This window comes from Electrophorus electricus, chromosome 5 (assembly GCF_041902795.1).
Source record: "Electrophorus electricus isolate QZ-2024a chromosome 5, ASM4190279v1, whole genome shotgun sequence".
In the NCBI taxonomy this organism is placed as follows: Eukaryota; Metazoa; Chordata; class Actinopteri; order Gymnotiformes; family Gymnotidae; genus Electrophorus; species Electrophorus electricus.
This window is the reverse complement of record NC_137501.1, coordinates 28403046-28419665: the sequence shown is the minus strand read 5'-3', so window position 1 is coordinate 28419665 and position 16620 is coordinate 28403046. Positions and strand designations below refer to the sequence as shown.

The following is a 16620-nucleotide window of genomic DNA, read 5'->3' as shown; positions in this document are numbered from 1 at the left end:
GTAGATGGAGGACTGAAAATCTGGATCTAGGATCCGGCAAGACAAGGCTCGCCGTCCTGTTTTGAATACCTACGTTCTATGACACTAATGAAATAGCAATGAACACAAAATCCACCGCTTTAAAAGGTTCAAGGTGTAATACAGAACCTGGATGAGTCAATATATGAGCGACGGGCTCCTCCCACACAAACAGACACGCTGACACGCAGGCACACACCTCCTTTCATCATCCATTTCTCCAGGTCCTCCATCTCCAGCTCCATCACGGAGGGCACATCGTCTTCAAACATGGGCCTGAGAACACACAAACACACCCCCAGAGCGAGAGAGGGAGAGGGAGAGGGGCCATATTTAAAAAAAAAAATTAAATATCTTTTTTGTTTTATAACATTCTGGACTTTTAGCGCAAATTAACCAAATAATAAAGAAATCGTTTATCTTGAGTAGACACAGAACACAGACAAATGCAGATTTTATATGTAGGTCACACAGTAGATTAAATTACTCTCCGTCTCTCTGCCAATTACAGACGACATCCATGAACATGCAGATGCCGAACCGTCTCAAACGAACGGGTGTCGCAACCTCGTTTCTTTGAAACCATTACCAAAACACTCCAGAAGGGGGTGCTGTTACCTGTTAAAGAAATTCCGCACAACCGCTGTGTTTTAGTAGCTGCTGGTTACATTTGTTTGTATAAAGGTTTCTTCAGATATTGGGGGGAAAAAGTTGTGTGGGGGGGAGCACACTATACCATGCCTTTACTCAACAGAGAAATAAATTAAATATGTAAAAAACAAAAAACCCCAAAAAACCAAAAAGACAGCTACATAGCACATGAACTGTGGTCACCCATAGATAACTACTAGTGTTCAACATGTTAATAATCTTAAGTAACATTTCCTAGCGACATACAGTATGTTGAATGTACACTGAATTATTGTACATATATGTTAAAAAATGTTCTGCTTCCATTTTGGAATATTTTAAGAACCTCTTGCAAAATATTCCACTTTTAATGTGGACAAAAGTGTACTGATGTCTGTACCTGTTACATTTTTGTAAAAACTGGAATTTCAAAGGTTTGTGGTACATTAGACTCACAAAGCCAAAATGTGAAAGCATGACAGGAAGTGATTTGTAATCTTAGTCTAGCATATGTTCAAGATGGTAGCCTTGGTTATCAATCAAGAACATAAAAAATTCACATATAGCAGCCATAGCACACACATGTGCATATCTATACAAATATAGATGCCTTTTCCTACCACCACAACATACACACACAAACACACACACACACACAGGCTATAGTTAGCACAGTTCCTGTTTAAGATATCGCTATGTCACATCTTTCCTTTACAGGAAGTGTCACCGTTTGAAACATGGAAACAGCTACAGCGCTTGTTAAAACTGCCCGTCTGCGGCCAGCAGTACAAGTTGCTGTAGCTGCAGCATGTGTTGTCAGAAGACACTTACATTGGCACCTTCTCATCTCCACCACTTTCCAGGTAGGGGTCCTCCTTCATAGCACCTGAAACAGAGGGGAAGTGAAATTCTGACATTTATGATCATATGGTCGGAATTTCCCCTTTACCGTATCATTCATCAGTGTGTATATGTGCGGCTTGCCCAATCACACACACAGAAATGTGACACATTAACCAGATATTTCTAAATATGTACATAATCCGCTTTTCAAATAACACACACAATTACACCCACATTTGACTCATCTCTGAAAACATGCCAGAGTGCAATAAGAGATGAAAAACCTAATAAAACACCCAACATAAGTCATCTGACAAAAACTGATAAGATAGACTTATAAAGTACAGTCACAGTTTTGCCTCTAGGTACTCTGCTTCCTAAAGGTCCATATTAAGTTCATCGTCATTCCTTTGTTTATTCGAGGCATAGGCAGGTCAGAGGCCCACTGTGACCCCAGCAAGCTGCAGGCGCGTCTCACCCCCACTGATTCTGTTCCTACGCTTGCAGATAAGTACGACCACTGCCATCACAAGGCCGGTGAGGAAGAGGGCCAAGGCTGTCACCACTATGATGATGATGAGGATGCTCGAATCTTCGTCAGTCCTGTCCGAGTGCCCCAAAGGGTTCTTGGTGTCTGGTGTGTCTTGTTCTGCCAACCCCAGCGTATCCACAGTGGAACGCTGCACTGCTGTGTCTAGAACAAAACCAGCGAAGCTCAAATCAGAGCAGTGTGTGTGTGTGTGTGTGTGTGTGTGTGTGTGTGTGTGTGTGTTGGGAGGGGTTCGTGTGTGTGCTGAACATGTACTGTCCGATATTATGGAGTGGCGAACAAAGGTCTCTTTCACAGAAGAGGAACAAAAAGAACCAAAGAGGAAGATTGTTACTGCAGTTCTCTTCATATATCACCATTTATTTGGATCAAATAGGGATCTGCTCTGTATGGCAGATAATCTCAGTGCAGTAAGGGTAGTCTAACCACACTGATGGTAAAATGTAACTGCAAGCTATCCTGGGCAGTTCAAAACAAAATAACTGACCTGCTACATCTTGCGTATTAAGTGCTGTTCACTGTTAATGGTGATGTTCATGCCTTATTCCTCTCATTCTGACTCCTCATCTTGCTCTAAAGGTTCTTGAAGACACAGCCATATACAATATGTCCACTCTCATCCACACGGTTGAAGAACACTATACTGGAAGTTTTAAATGTAATAAACTTGACAAGCTGGTTTAATTACCTTTGGTGCTGTTGTGATGTTTTACATGTGATGCAGTTGTAGTCCATGTAAAGGTGGCTGTATGAACAGACACGACATTACCACAAAACACAATTACCCATTTGCGACCACTTAAACAAATTTCAGTGTGTTCAAGCAAGCCAGCAACTATAGCAACTACAGCAGAGGCAACACACATCAAAAGGTATTACGTTCCATGGGCAGGAATGTGAACTAGGAGGTAAAAACACCAACTTCCAGTACTCTGGTGGCTTCTATACTCTTTGACTACAGTTGTAACTGTGGCAGAGTGTGAAGGAATATGGAAAATTAATGCGTTTGGCTAGGCCGCGCTGTACTGTTTGTTGTCTGACAGGGAGACTTACGTGTGGTATTTGCGATAACCTGGGCATCTGGCATGGCACCTATGGTAACATTCTGGATGTAACCTATAAATAAAAAAATGTAAAAACTCTTTAAAAATATATTTTTTACATTTTTGAAGGAGGAGATCTATAATAACACAAGGGAAATGAACGAGACACCTGCACTGTGTTTCCATATTATTTTTTGCCTAACTCACCTTGCTTGAAAAATGAAAAACACATCTTAGTTTGACCGCTATTTTTTTTTTGTCCACAAAGAGTTTTAAATTTAAGTCTCTTGATGATTAGAGTGAAACGAGGTCAGCAGTTAATGAAAGTTGCACTGTACACACAAACATCTCCACCAAAAAACAAACAAAAAAACCCCCCACAGCAATAACATGATGAAGGGTCTGAAGAAGCAGACTTAACCACAGAAAGTTTAATACACCTAACAGAAAAAATGTAATATATATATATATATATATAGTGAATTAAAGTTGAAGTAATATGGAGCAGTGATGACAAAATGCTGTATATTGTTTTTGTATGTTTACCTGCGATTTCGATGTTGTCTTCAAAATCTGTTTCTACTGAAGTGTATTCTGAGGTCACTGTATGTGTTAAAGTAATAAGAAATATTAATATATAATTTCCCAATGAATAATACATACGTTACTTACATCTTAACATCAACCACCATTTAAAATTGGACAAATTAAATATGATTCAATGAAGAACATCCATAAACCCAGAGGAAAGATAGTATAGCCTATAATAATGACATATTCCAATAAAAACCACTTCCTCTCAAACAGATCACTAGAAAAAAAAATCCATCATGAATGATTTTTGGAACTACTGAAGTCAGAACTATGGAAGAATTGGAAAGCAGAATTTAAAAAGTAGACAATATGTGAGAAATGCTTGGTATTACACAGAACCAAAACAATCACAGGCAACATTGCATTGTAGGTAGACAAGGATCACTCACATTTGGGATATTCAGTGTTATATAGAACTGTTTGTCCAGATCCGTTAATATCTTCCGACTCACACTGAACTGCAGACAAAAGCATTCAGTTATTATTGATTAGGTAATAAACAAGAGTTCTTGAATAACAGAAGGCAGGACTGATTCCCGTTTTGAAGCTAGTAACAATAGGTCAGGGCCCGTTGGTATTCAGAAGAAAGATGGTATCTAGGAAAGATTCTGAGGTAGCACTGATCTGATTCTCAACTTGCTCAAATACGCCACGTAAATATCTGAAATATGATCTGATATTTCAAATGCTGGATCTGATTCAATCTTGCTTTCAAAAATCAGAAAAAAGATTTCAAAATTAAGCACATGAGAAGTTGTTCCAAAACACACAGAACTATATATAATACGAAGCACAATCCTCAGTGTTGAATCAGTCATTTGTGTCCGGCTGAACTTAAATGAACACAATGTAGTAATTCAACATGGAGTTTATGTTATGTAGATGGTATCGTTTGTGACCCAGAACCAGATCAAAACCAGATAATCAGGTCACAGGCTGGGAAAGAACATGATTGAGAAGAGTCACAACTAGAGACATTTATGCATGATCAAACAGCACTTTTGTACACTGAGTAAGAACTGACATGTTTTACATACATAGGAAGACAGAGTGGCTTGGTAAAAAAAGAAAAGAAAAACGAACGACTACTTCCTGAGTTCGAATGTAGACACATTTAAAGTCTTCATTACCCTTGTGTGAGTATAGGCGTTGTTAAATGCTTGGGGTTTGTTTTTTGTTTTGTAATATAACCCTTCAGCCATTCCATGCAGCTAGGTGGATTCTGCGTGGCGGTTCTGTAACGCTGGCCCTAAGACAACGCGAGAGGTTTATCCCCTTTACTGTTAGACATCTCATCCAGCTAATTCAGATTCACACTCTCTGCCAAAGATAATGCATTTCTACCCATCCCACTAAGACAACTGAATGAACAAGCGAGAGAGAGAAAGGTTTGTAAATGAAAGAAAATTTGCTACTCTGTTCACACCTACCATGTCTGGTTAGGTAGGCCATCAACGGTAAAAATAGCAGCAGCATTTTGGGGGTCATTTCCCAGTGTCCTCTGTGGCAGGAGGCTGTAGTGACCCTTAGCCTGTGCTGAGAGAAACATAGTGCCATTGCACTCCAGCTCTGGACTAACTTGCTGTCATTTCATCCTACTTCCTCATTTTAGCTCTGACTCACCTACATGAGACAAAATCTCTCTCTTTCTTTCTTTCTCTCTCTCTCTCTCTCTCTCTCTCTCTCTCTCTCTCTCTCTCTCTCTCTCTCTCGGATGTGATGCAATCAGCACAGTATCGAACTTGTCGCTACAAGTCAAGCTCCTTCACTGTTAGCTGGGAAAACAAATTCCTGCAGCTGAGGTATGTAGGCTGACCAAATAAATGTGAAGGAGAGCAAAAGAGAGGGAGTGACAGAGAGAAAGAGATAGATAGAGAGAGAGAGAGAGAGAGAGAGAGAGAGAGAGAGAGAGAGAGAGAGAGAGATGAGTAACCACAGAGGAGGAAGCAACGAACTCCATCTGAAACTGTTACGACTGCAGGGCACATTATAGGAGGAGTGTGAAAAAACGGAGATGCAGCTAAAACCAGTACTAGTAGTTTTTAAAAGAAGGAACATAACACAGACAGACTGTGAGCTTATGCAGTCCTGGAGACGGGAGGCAGTGCAATTATACCTCGTCCCTAGAGAAAGCATCTTGCTCCACATGAAAAGAAAGAAACAGAAAACATATATTTCCAATACCAAGTCACTTGACCAGGGGTTCGGACTAGCTACCCTCTGCTTCTGCTTCCCGGAGGAGACATGGTAAAATCAGTAAGAAGTAAGAATCATGAGGCAGACCGTTTCACTGACCACAGCAACCGTTAATCACATTATGACTCATATCCCATTAATCATTATCAGGAGCTACTTGTCGTCGTACTGGTAGAGACTACAAGCCATCTATTGCCATGCGACCAAAATATACTGCGCTTACCCAATTAAGTCGATACACGCAGTATGCACACACACCAGCACCTAGTGGCACAATGCGATTACAGCATGTTAAAAATAGTTTTCACCAGAAGAGGGCAGTATTGTATTATATAAGAGTCAAACAGCGCGATTTAAGTGCGCATGCGCATTGACACTGACGCGCCGTTGGCGGGAAACATAATCACGTCATCCGTATCTTAGAGTTGATATCCAAAGACAAAAGCCGAGGAACATCATTAGCTATTTACCTTAAAATGGTATGACATTCTGTTAGTCGGACGCCTTACGCATGGCGCTGTCCATTTTGACTGGCTAAGTGGGAATAATCTGGGTGGGTTTCTGAAAGTGACAAAGGTTCGACCAAACTTAACCCGCGTTAGCCAGGCGGCTACCGTTAGCTCGCGAGTTAGCCTTCCGGCTAGCGGCCTTGTAAGACCCAAAGGTTGTTGCGGCGAAGGAACCGATGGAAAGTAGTTCACTTTCGGGGCTTGTTTTTGTGATTTGTAACTCACTGTACACAGCGTGTACCAGCTGTACGCACAGTCAGGGTGTGTGCGGCGAGGTTTTCACGCACCTCAGTTCCCGTAGTGTAGTGGTTATCACGTTCGCCTAACACGCGAAAGGTCCTCGGTTCGAAACCGGGCGGGAACAGGTGCATTCAGTTATTTTCAACATTACATGTGTTTTTGTTCTTGTAATGTGAAATGTCCATTAAAAAAAAGTATGTTCGCGGTGTCTCGAAACCGTTACTCATAAGACCAGTTAACCCGAGTAGATGCGTTTAACGGTACGGGTGTGTTGCATGCTCGAGTGCCTTTTTAATCATGTTTTCGCCTGCCATTTTCTGTCCTCTTAACAGTCTAAAAAGAAAGGACTAAGTTTGGAGGAGAAAAGGAGTCGTATGATGGAGATATTTTTTGAAACTGTAAGTAAATGTAATTTTGATCTTAAAGTATGCTGTAAAGTGGATTAGATTTTTAGATCATTCTTGCGTGTAAACGCTCTGAATGGGTTTTTAAGTGGTGAAAGGTTTAGTCTTGTAAAAAGAAAAACTAAAGTTGCCATTGTGGTTTGTGTTGACGAACTAAAACCTTCTTTGACAGAAAGATGTATTTCAGCTGAAGGACATAGAAAAAATTGCCCCCAAAACCAAAGGAATCAGTAAGTTGTAATACTTTGAGTCACAACCTGATATAATCCCAAAATGAGGATTTCTTAATTTCAATAAACAGATTTCACATGCTTGCTTTTGCTGCACACTCCACTGTTAGTCTTTCTATGTTAAGTGTCGCCACACTGGTCTGACTCCTTTTTCAATGCTTGAATGCCCTTGATCTCTTACCTTTGCTTAAACTAAAACACAAACATTCTAGGTATGTTTTCATGTCAGTTTTCTCTTCCACAAAGTTCTCTGCAGAATGGTTAAGAATGTTGGTAGGGGGTCACCCTGGGCCATCGTGGTGGCCGTGGTCTTAATGTTAGTCTTTTCTTCTCCGTACCTGTGTGTCCACACGTGTCTGCTGCTGTTTGTGCTTTGAAACAGTAGTTAGATGATTTAACTGAAATACTGCAGTGTCTGGGTACTGCTGTACACCTCAGTTCTTCACCTACATGTGCTTCGCAGGTTTATGGACTCCTTGCCCTTTTTATGAGTGGTGTGTTTGAACAGGGCAAATGAAATGATGCACAGTAAGTGGGGCATCCAGGATGAGATGGACATTGTGAGATGTGACATTGGCTTGTGGGATTTAGAGATGGAGACATGTGATGGCGCTTTTACCTGTATAAGTCTCCATAGGTGTGTTATACAGAGAGTGCTTCTAGTCTAAGTGAAGGTGCAACACAAGCATGTTTCAGTGAGGGTCCACTGCAGATTCCTGAAACCTTACAGTATCCGTGTGTGTGTGTGTGTGATGCATACAGAGGAAGGGTATGGGTTCCTAGGTGGTGATGTGGTTTGTGTTTGTAGGGTAGGGCAAAGAACCTTTAGCGTTTCAGTAATTATACACACAAGACCCATTTTGCAACAAACCTCAATTTGAGTTGAGGCTGCAATATCAACAGTTTTGTTTTGTTTTTTTGACTGGCCCTGCAGAGACAGACGTGATTTCACTAATTATGATTATGCACCATGGCTGCAGTGAAATCCTGCAGACAGAAGGAACTCTGATGAATAACCCTCCTCTAGATCAGTTTGTGAACTCTCACATCTTGTGACAATGTTATGTTTTAACACATTAAACTTATATGATGCTCTATTATGTAATATTAGAATAACAGAAATGTATTGAGCATTGAAATGACTATTCTTTGGCTGTGAAAACTTTCATGGGCTTGCATCAGGCTACTCTAAACCTGATCTGACACTCAACTCAGTTGTCTTCTGCACTTCTTTAGCCCCCATGTCAGTAAAGGATGTACTGCAGAGTCTGGTGGATGACAACATGGTGGATTCTGAAAGGGTGGGAACGTCCAACTATTACTGGGCCTTCCCCAGCAAAGCCCTGCACGCTCGCAAACGCAGGCTGGAGGAGTTGGAGAAACAGGTGAGCACGCCTGCTCACGACGGCCATGGGCAGTACTCAGTACCTGACTGCCATTATATAGAGGAACCCACCACCAACACGCTCTTCTGCTATCATATCTAGCTATTCTACAGACACGTTTGTGTGTGTGTGTGTATATGTAAAAATAAACAACACTTTATTTCAAGGTTAGGGTGTAGAAAGTGGTAAGGTTTTAAATAAAAGCGCACAAACGTGTGTTTACTGTGAGGTGTGTTAATGCATAATTAATTTGTTTACTGTAGAATGCGGAAGGAAGTCAGCGGAGAGATGCGCTCCTACAGGCTGTGGAGAAAGCCAAAGAAGGACGAGAAGAGAGTGTAAGCAGGTCTTCCTTTGTCTCTTCCTTTCAAGAAGAGCTGTGTGTGACAGTAAAAGTTCAGTTGTAGTATATGTGAATTATGCATTTATACTTTTGTCATAGTTTGTATTTTTTTTTATTATTAAGCTGATGATGATCTGTGCCTCATATTGAAATCAAAATGTAGTCTGATCTGCTCTGGAGTTATCCAATTGTGTGTGTGTGTGTGTGTGTGTGTGTGTGTGTGTGTGTGTGTGTGTGTGTGTGTGTGTGTGTGTGTGTGTGTGTGTGTGTGTGTGTGTGTGTGTGTGTGTGTGTGTGTGTGTGTGTGTGTGTGTGTGTGTGTGTGTGTAGGAGGAGAGAGCTGCTCTTCAGAAAGAGCTGGCGGGTGTGGGAGAGCAGAGGGAGACGCTGCAGGCTGAGCTGGAGAAATACAGAGAGTGCGACCCAGAAGTGGTGGAGGAGATGCGTGAGTGTCCAACTGCGTGAGCCGAAATCCAAGCACAGATGGAGCCGTTTTCAAATCAGCTTTTATAAGCACCAGGAATGCTGAATGTAGGCAGAGCAATGTCATCACAATTACCATTACGCAGTTAGTACACACAATCAATGGTGCATGACTTCAATTTGGGGTAACTTTATGTAATGATATTCTATTTAAAAGCAGTAAAATGAATTTATTAAAACTAGTTACACTAGTAGTATTCTGTGCTGGTCTGACGTTGGTTTGATACCACTGCCGATCCTGATCTCAACTACTTTGTTACATTTGTTATTGCAGGAAATCTGAAATTGAAATGGGGGAAAAATAATTAGAATTTTACTAGTATGTTACTTTTACCTTTCAGATAGGTTAACACCTAGTGAAGAAAATGGGACTTGGTACCAACCAGGGCTCAAGATAGCAATAACTGGTATCAAATTAATCTTAAACAAACAACAAAAAACAGGTATCTGTGCAACACGCTAGTAAAAACCCTCATCAATTTAGGCAAGTCTGTACATATAGAGTTTCCATGTTGACATAGTTATCAGTAAAAGCTGTTAAACAGTGCTTAAAATCCTAGTTTGTTCTGGCTTTGGCCGTAGTAATAATACCTTTTATGAGTCATTTGAAAGTACTGGATAAAATTGGATTATTACCCAAGATGAAACGTTTTGGGGTTTTTTTTTTTTGGTTCTGCTGGTGTTTTTGAATCAGGCTGAGCCAGATGGTAGATTTTCCTTGTTTACTACCATTCATTGTCCACTTAGTAACTAACTAAATGGCTTTCCAGTGTCTTGACAACAGTTGATGGCAGAGCACCGTTGGTCTTTGTGAGGAACTTCAGGAATTGGCAGGCAGGAATATAACGGCCATTAGGGTCTTACCAGTGTGCTTGGCAACAGCAGGAACTGGACATGCTGTGATCACGAGAAAGAGAACAAGACTGATTTGTCATTAGTGTATTCAGGTCTGCTTGAACTTCAGTGAGACCCCACCTCAGACACCGGGGCTGGGTGACTGCAGCATGACACCATGAGTCTTGTTCCCTACTCCAGCAGTGGCAAATAAACGGGGAAAGTTCTCTGTGCCAGAGTTCTGTGACGTCGCCGTTTCTGTAATGTAAAGTTCGTCTTTCAAGTCTTGCATCTGCGAGATGCACTCAGCGTATCCAGTGACGTTGCCACCTGTTGGACATGCATGGGTACTTGGAAGTCTGCTACTGGAAAGGTGGTAGTTAACCAAATTAGCCTGGGGCTTTAGTAGTTTACACTTAACTGTGGCAAATCCATACCGCATACCTGTGGACAGGTGTGTGTTACATTGTCGAAGTAATGCTGCAGGGCACTGAGCTCCCTCGTGTCACTGCACCTGCTTATGTGAGCAACCCAAATGCACCATGCACCTGTGCAGATGTGTTGCAGGTAATGTGGTGTTCAGCTCATAAGGTCCCTTTTATCTGGGAATAAGATCTACTGAGCTACACGAAGGTTTACCCTGAATCGCCGCAGAAGCAACCACTGCTGCACAGATCCAGCAAAGATGTTTCTAAGTAGAATAGTAGGGACTGAACCGGGGTTCAGTTGCAATAACACCACCTTGATCTTTGACCCCCTGAAAATCTCCAGATGTGGAAGATTGCAGCTTTGAACAGTGGGTTCTATTACACACACACACACACAGGCAGATATGTGGATCCTATTACATGCTATATTGCAAGCAGTCATGTTAAGTTCTTAACTATTATAAACAAAGACAAATGTGCAGAAATGGTGTTGGATCTGCTGGACTGGTCCCACCTCCTAATCCTTCTCTTGAGTTATCTTGCAGATGTGTATTTGTTTATTTTGCAGTGAGCTGACTCATCCCTTTTAGACACAACACTGCCCCGCCTGTAGTGGGTGGGGCGTTGCACACTGGGTGTGGCATTACATGTCTTGGCTTTTTATTTTTTTTTAATTTTTTTTTTTATTTTTATTTTTATTTTTTTAACTGCCTATACTCACCAGGGTAGTCTGCTCATCATGCCCTCATAAGGAAAGTTGTAAAAAAAAAAAATTTGTTTTTTGTTTTGTTTTTTAGTGTCTCAGCTGTGAGACCTTTTTTATTTTATTTTATTTTTATTTTTATTTATTTATTTTTTTTAAAGGGTTAACAGTGGAGCATGGAGGATGGATGCAGGCTTCAGCCTTGTTGGCTGTAGCATTAATGACCTGTATGGGTTTTCCCTGCTTTCTCCAGAGGTTTAAACATTATGAAAAGGTTTCCCTTTTTTGTGGACCCTTTGACACAACTGGATCCTCTTTAACAACCTTATGAATCTCAATGGATCACTGTAGAGTCAGTAGGGTTTTTACAAACCTCTGAAACTGTCAAGATTTCAAAAGGTAAACATGGGCCAGGCTTATTTTTTGCACACACCATGACTCATTACGCCACAATCTGTTCTTTCATGATTTGACTCAACCGCCCTTCACAATTCCTGAGTTTGATCTGTTCTTCCCAGTTAATTTAGGCTTCCGCTCGGGGACGTTTAAAGCAGCATATGCTTCTCTGTTTAAGGGACGTCATCAGTCTGCAAAGTGGAAAAAGAAACACGGGCAGCACGCGGGTATAAATAACGGCTGGGACCTTGGATTAGTTACCTACTGTCCTCGATGTTGCCGTGGTTTTAATGTCTCCAGAAAACAAAAGCAGAACCTAAACTGGCATCCAGTTTCATTTCTCTCAACTCGCTCCTCGCTCACTGAAGCCGAACAGCCAAGGGTAAACGCCAACGTGAATCTTGATCGCGTACGTGTCCGTGCATGTTTGTCTTTCTTTTTTTTTTTCTCCTCCTTCCTCACCGTGTGTGTGAGGGGATGACGACGGTAACCCCTCCTTTCTTTCCCCTTTCTGTTTCTTCCCTCCCAACAGCTCACTGCTGCACCTGTGCAGCGGGCTGACATTTTCAGGGTAATAATCTCTAGTATGAATTTCAGAGCCAAATGTTAATTGTCTGTGCAGAGGCCTGTAGAATAATTTTTTTTTATTGCACCTTCCTCTGGACACTTGGGTTATTTTTTTCCAGCGTCTTAGTTTTGCTCATAGATGGCCAGCATTGTTTAATTACATCTCCCCATGGTGTAATGTTCTGGAAGATACTTTCTAACAGCTGTCTTGAAACATAATCCAAGGCTATAATTCAAAAGGCATCCAAGATAGACATAACATCAGCAGTTCTTTCAGTTGAGACATTGTCCCAAACACCTGTACACTTCTTATGTTGCTTCTATGAACAAGGCTCTTTGGGCTGTATTGGTATTTGCCATGATTAGCTACGGGCACCCTTTGAGCTGAATCGGAGTCGTCGCTTGGATGTTTACTACGTAGTTGTGGGGATTACCACCAGTGCCTCATGTAATGCCAAGGACAATGACGCTTGCATATGTGGTGGATTTATTGATCTATGTTCCAGCATGTCTCAACCTGCCTTCATTCATAGCTGGTATGCGTAACACCTGTCACCATTGTTGCTAAGGTAAACAATATAAGAAGTGTGGTGGCTAGTTGTGAAAATGCGAGTCCAAGCTGGACTGGAATAATATTTTTCAGACCAGTTTTGTCAAGGAGTTTTGTCAGCAGATATATTATTATACTGGCAGTTTAAAGGTTATTGTGTTGGGTATAAAACTGAATACATACATGCCAACCATGTATTATGCTATTCTCGGTGAACTTTACTTACCACAAATGTAACCATAGATTTCAGTTTTGAGAGACACAGAGAGAGAAGGGTGCAACTCCTCTGTTTTTCTAAACACTGACCTGAATATATAAAATACGTGGCCTTGCATGTCTGTGTTTGGACGTTTGTAGTGGTGGGTACTTGCCCTGGACTCAGAGACTAACATTCCAGCCATCCATTTCAGGACACATCTAACATGGCATGTCACAAAGTACTGAGTTTCACTGAGAAGGCAGATTTAATATGTCATTTTGCCCATGTGGGTTTGGTCCAAAGCGCTAATGGATGGATGTAATGGTGTGATCAGCCTGGCAGCCTAAGGTCTGATATCTTCCCTGTCTGAATAGAATATTCTATAGATGCTGTGATCTGGAGGGTTTGCTGGTATGAGGTATAACCAGTTTGAAAGTCTTGGTCTAGTCAGCTCTGCCAGCCAAAATATAAGATATGTAGGGCTCAAATAGGTTTTAAGGTACATGCATTTAATAGCAGTAGTAAGTAGGAGATTTAAACATCAACCGAGACCTTGTATAATGAACTCGTAAGACTAATCTGACAAAGACCGAAGTGGTTTGCTAAAATAAGCGATGATATTTAAATTATTTTTTTTTTCTCCTAGGTAAGGAAAACATTACTGCAAAGGAGGCTGTATCCAGATGGACAGGTAAGACCTTTTTGTGTTTTGTCTGCATGAGCTAGGTCCACCCTGTGGGGGGGGGGGGGGGATTTCACACACTCTGCTGCAGAATGAATTCTGGGTCTGGAGACAAGGATAGTAATGCCACATTTTGGTTCTGAGTTTAATAATGGAGGACATTAGTAGCGTAACCTGATCTACTTGGTAAAAGCAGTAGCATTGACAGATTTTACTGAGAGAAATGATTAATAGCAAAGGTTAACTGCGGTTGGATGTTAGTCCATTGTAAGCCCTGCTCAAGTCTTTGGGGGGGGGGGGATTTCACACACTCTGCTGCAGAATGAATTCTGGGTCTGGAGACAAGGATAGTAATGCCACATTTTGGTTCTGAGTTTAATAATGGAGGACATTAGTAGCGTAACCTGATCTACTTGGTAAAAGCAGTAGCATTGACAGATTTTACTGAGAGAAATGATTAATAGCAAAGGTTAACTGCGGTTGGATGTTAGTCCATTGTAAGCCCTGCTCAAGTCTTTGGGGGGGGTCAGCCATCATCAACCTTATAACATTGGCTTTAAGCAGTAGCACAGAATGCACGAGTCTGGTTTCACATAAGCTGCTAGCACAGTGTGTCCAGACAGTGACCCTGTGGTGAGGGGATATGTTGGGGATTGTCTTGCTGGTCTGTAGTGTGGGTTTCCCAGGGATCTTTACATTCAAGAGAACAAGTTACAGGTACTTTAACAACACTTGGGGACGTAGAAACATGCCTAGCTGTACTGTACATTAATACATCAAGGCTTTTCAGAAGGAAAGCAGTTTTTCACATGAAATTGTAAACACTTTCCACTTAAGTGTATGTCACTTTGGAAAGAGAGTTTATGATCTAAATAAATGGTTCAGGATTCTTGATATGCTTTAACCCTGAATCACCAACCAGACAAAAGCATTAACATTAAAGTAGATGAACTTGTACTCCTATGCCCTACCTTACCTCAATCAACTGTGCACCTTTTTCAGTACTTCCATAGAATATTATTATTATTATTATTATTATTATTATTATTTTGTTTGGTTTTATTTTTCATTGTTGCTATTGGATACATTCCTTTCTTTCGATAACTTGCATTAGACTAGTAAATGTTGCAGCCCATGAGTCTGACTAACACATTTATCAATCAGTAGGGTGAATGGCGTTGCGGGATATGGCATGTTTCAGGGTTGGAACATGAACATCCGTTTTGTTCCTCCCTATCTCCCCAGATAATGTATTTGCCATCAAATCCTGGGCCAAAAGAAAGTTCTGCTTCGAGGATAGTCAACTGGATAAAGCCTTTGGAATTCCAGAGGACTTTGACTACATGGACTAACCAAATATCTTCTATCCAGACACATGCCCACAAAGAATGTCCACTATTAAACAATTTCCCCCAACATTCAAGAGATTGCTGCATTTGCATTGATTTGATCCTTTACCAACTGTGCATCATGTCTCAGTGAAGACCACAATACAGAGCCAGGGCCAGTCTTTGATTGTCTAACCACTCGTGATCGATTTCCCCAGGTTAAAAATGCCTCGCTCGTGCTGCATCCCAAGCTTGTACAACCAAAGTGTTACTGCTTTAATAGAACCAGCAAAACTAGTCGGACTGAAAGGTCACTTTCTCCCAAATGGCAGCGAAAATGATTCTTGCGTGTAAGAGGAGAAGGTACCATGTGAGGTTCTGGCTGCTCTGAAGACTTCCGATATACCCCTTGGCCAGGTTCATGTCTGGGGGCACCTGTTATTGGGTAAACTAAGCCGGGGTGTCTTGCTGACGGACATGAGGCACGTAACTAGGGCTGCTAAGACACGGAACGAAAAACGCACATCAAAGTTTAAGCAGTATTGACTGATCATCTTGGTCTTGTGTACAGGACAAAAACAATAACTTAAGTAAGCTTTTGGAAAAACTATTTTTCTTAATGTATGTATTTGGCCTTATTGAAGGCATCTAATGCATTATAGGCTTCAACACATCTGATATGTTGAGGTAGCTCAGTGTGTAGGCAAAGGATTGTGTGCTGTAATTATTTTTTTTTTGCGTCCTGGAAAACCACTTGAACATGTGCTTATCAAATTTATTTTTTCAACCTGTGTAATATTTGATTTCTTAAATGTTTAGTACCATTTTGTATGGACCTTGTTTTAAATGCCATTTCTTTTTTGTCCTTTAATCATCTTAGTTGTATCTTGATATGGTGATATTGTATCTAAAAATAAACAATAACTACCCTGTATCTGTGGTTGGTGGAGACACCATAGGACATGCAGAAACACTCCTCACATGTTTAACCTGCCATGACCCTTAATATGAGGTTTGCTGGAGAGTCGATCTGTTTTTCTTTTTGTAAGTTTTACACACTCGATATTGTGTGTACACAAGGCATTAACGTGTCATTGGAAAAATGCCACCAAAGGTTGTACAGTGTTTGAGCAAATCATATTTCATACAAATCTGCACAAGTTATCTGATCTTCAAGGTACTATTTGATTGGTGTGTGGCTTATTAAAAGGAACACTAATAGTTTAGGATCAAAGTACACAATGCCTTGACAAAACCAGTACCATCAGGGAATGAAAGGAATTCTGAAATTGTTCCTGACATGCATATGACAACTTGCAACACCCACTCACCTCGTATTTAAAAGTACATTCAGTTTGCATATAAACAGGTAAGTAATGTTTGCACGTTTAATACAGACAACTATTTCCTGGTGATTATTTTTTTCTTCTTAGAGTAAATATTCATTATATGGGAATGTCGGCTT

General features: G+C 41.0%; 2 protein-coding genes and 1 non-coding gene across 7 annotated transcripts in view; 2 read left to right on the top strand and 1 right to left on the bottom strand.

The window, feature by feature from the left end:
* tmem154 (transmembrane protein 154) overlaps positions 1-5335 on the bottom strand; it is a 9243-nt gene extending 3908 nt beyond the window's left edge. For both annotated transcript variants that reach the window (XM_027017899.3, XM_027017898.3), the window contains exons 1-8: positions 5109-5335; positions 4068-4136; positions 3631-3687; positions 3095-3157; positions 2730-2786; positions 1970-2185; positions 1480-1534; positions 218-294 (exon numbers count right to left, since the gene is read on the bottom strand). In XM_027017899.3, coding sequence (XP_026873700.2) covers positions 218-294; positions 1480-1534; positions 1970-2185; positions 2730-2786; positions 3095-3157; positions 3631-3687; positions 4068-4136; positions 5109-5235 — 721 coding nt within the window. In that variant the 5' untranslated portion in view covers positions 5236-5335. The remainder of the gene's footprint in view (positions 1-217; positions 295-1479; positions 1535-1969; positions 2186-2729; positions 2787-3094; positions 3158-3630; positions 3688-4067; positions 4137-5108) is intronic.
* Positions 5336-6258: 923 nt separating this feature from the next.
* On the top strand, positions 6259-16089 carry mnd1 (meiotic nuclear divisions 1 homolog (S. cerevisiae)). 4 transcript variants are annotated; one of them, XR_014123854.1, is made up of 8 exons: positions 6259-6353; positions 6956-7021; positions 7200-7257; positions 8494-8642; positions 8906-8980; positions 9316-9516; positions 13792-13836; positions 15073-15167. XR_014123854.1 is itself a non-coding variant. In XM_027017889.3 (8 exons), the coding sequence occupies exons 1-8, from the start codon at positions 6351-6353 to the stop codon at positions 15177-15179; spliced, it is 618 nt and encodes a 205-aa protein (XP_026873690.2). In that variant the 5' UTR covers positions 6259-6350; the 3' UTR covers positions 15180-16089. The 4 variants fall into 4 exon arrangements, 3 of the variants coding, with proteins under 3 accessions (XP_026873690.2, XP_081570805.1, XP_081570806.1); XM_027017889.3 differs by having other exon boundaries at positions 9316-9430; positions 15073-16089; XM_081714679.1 differs by having other exon boundaries at positions 6311-6427; positions 9316-9430; positions 15073-16089.
* On the top strand, positions 6675-6747 carry trnav-aac (transfer RNA valine (anticodon AAC)). The gene has a single exon. It is a non-coding gene; the product is annotated as a tRNA-Val (tRNA).
* Positions 16090-16620: the final 531 nt, after the last annotated feature.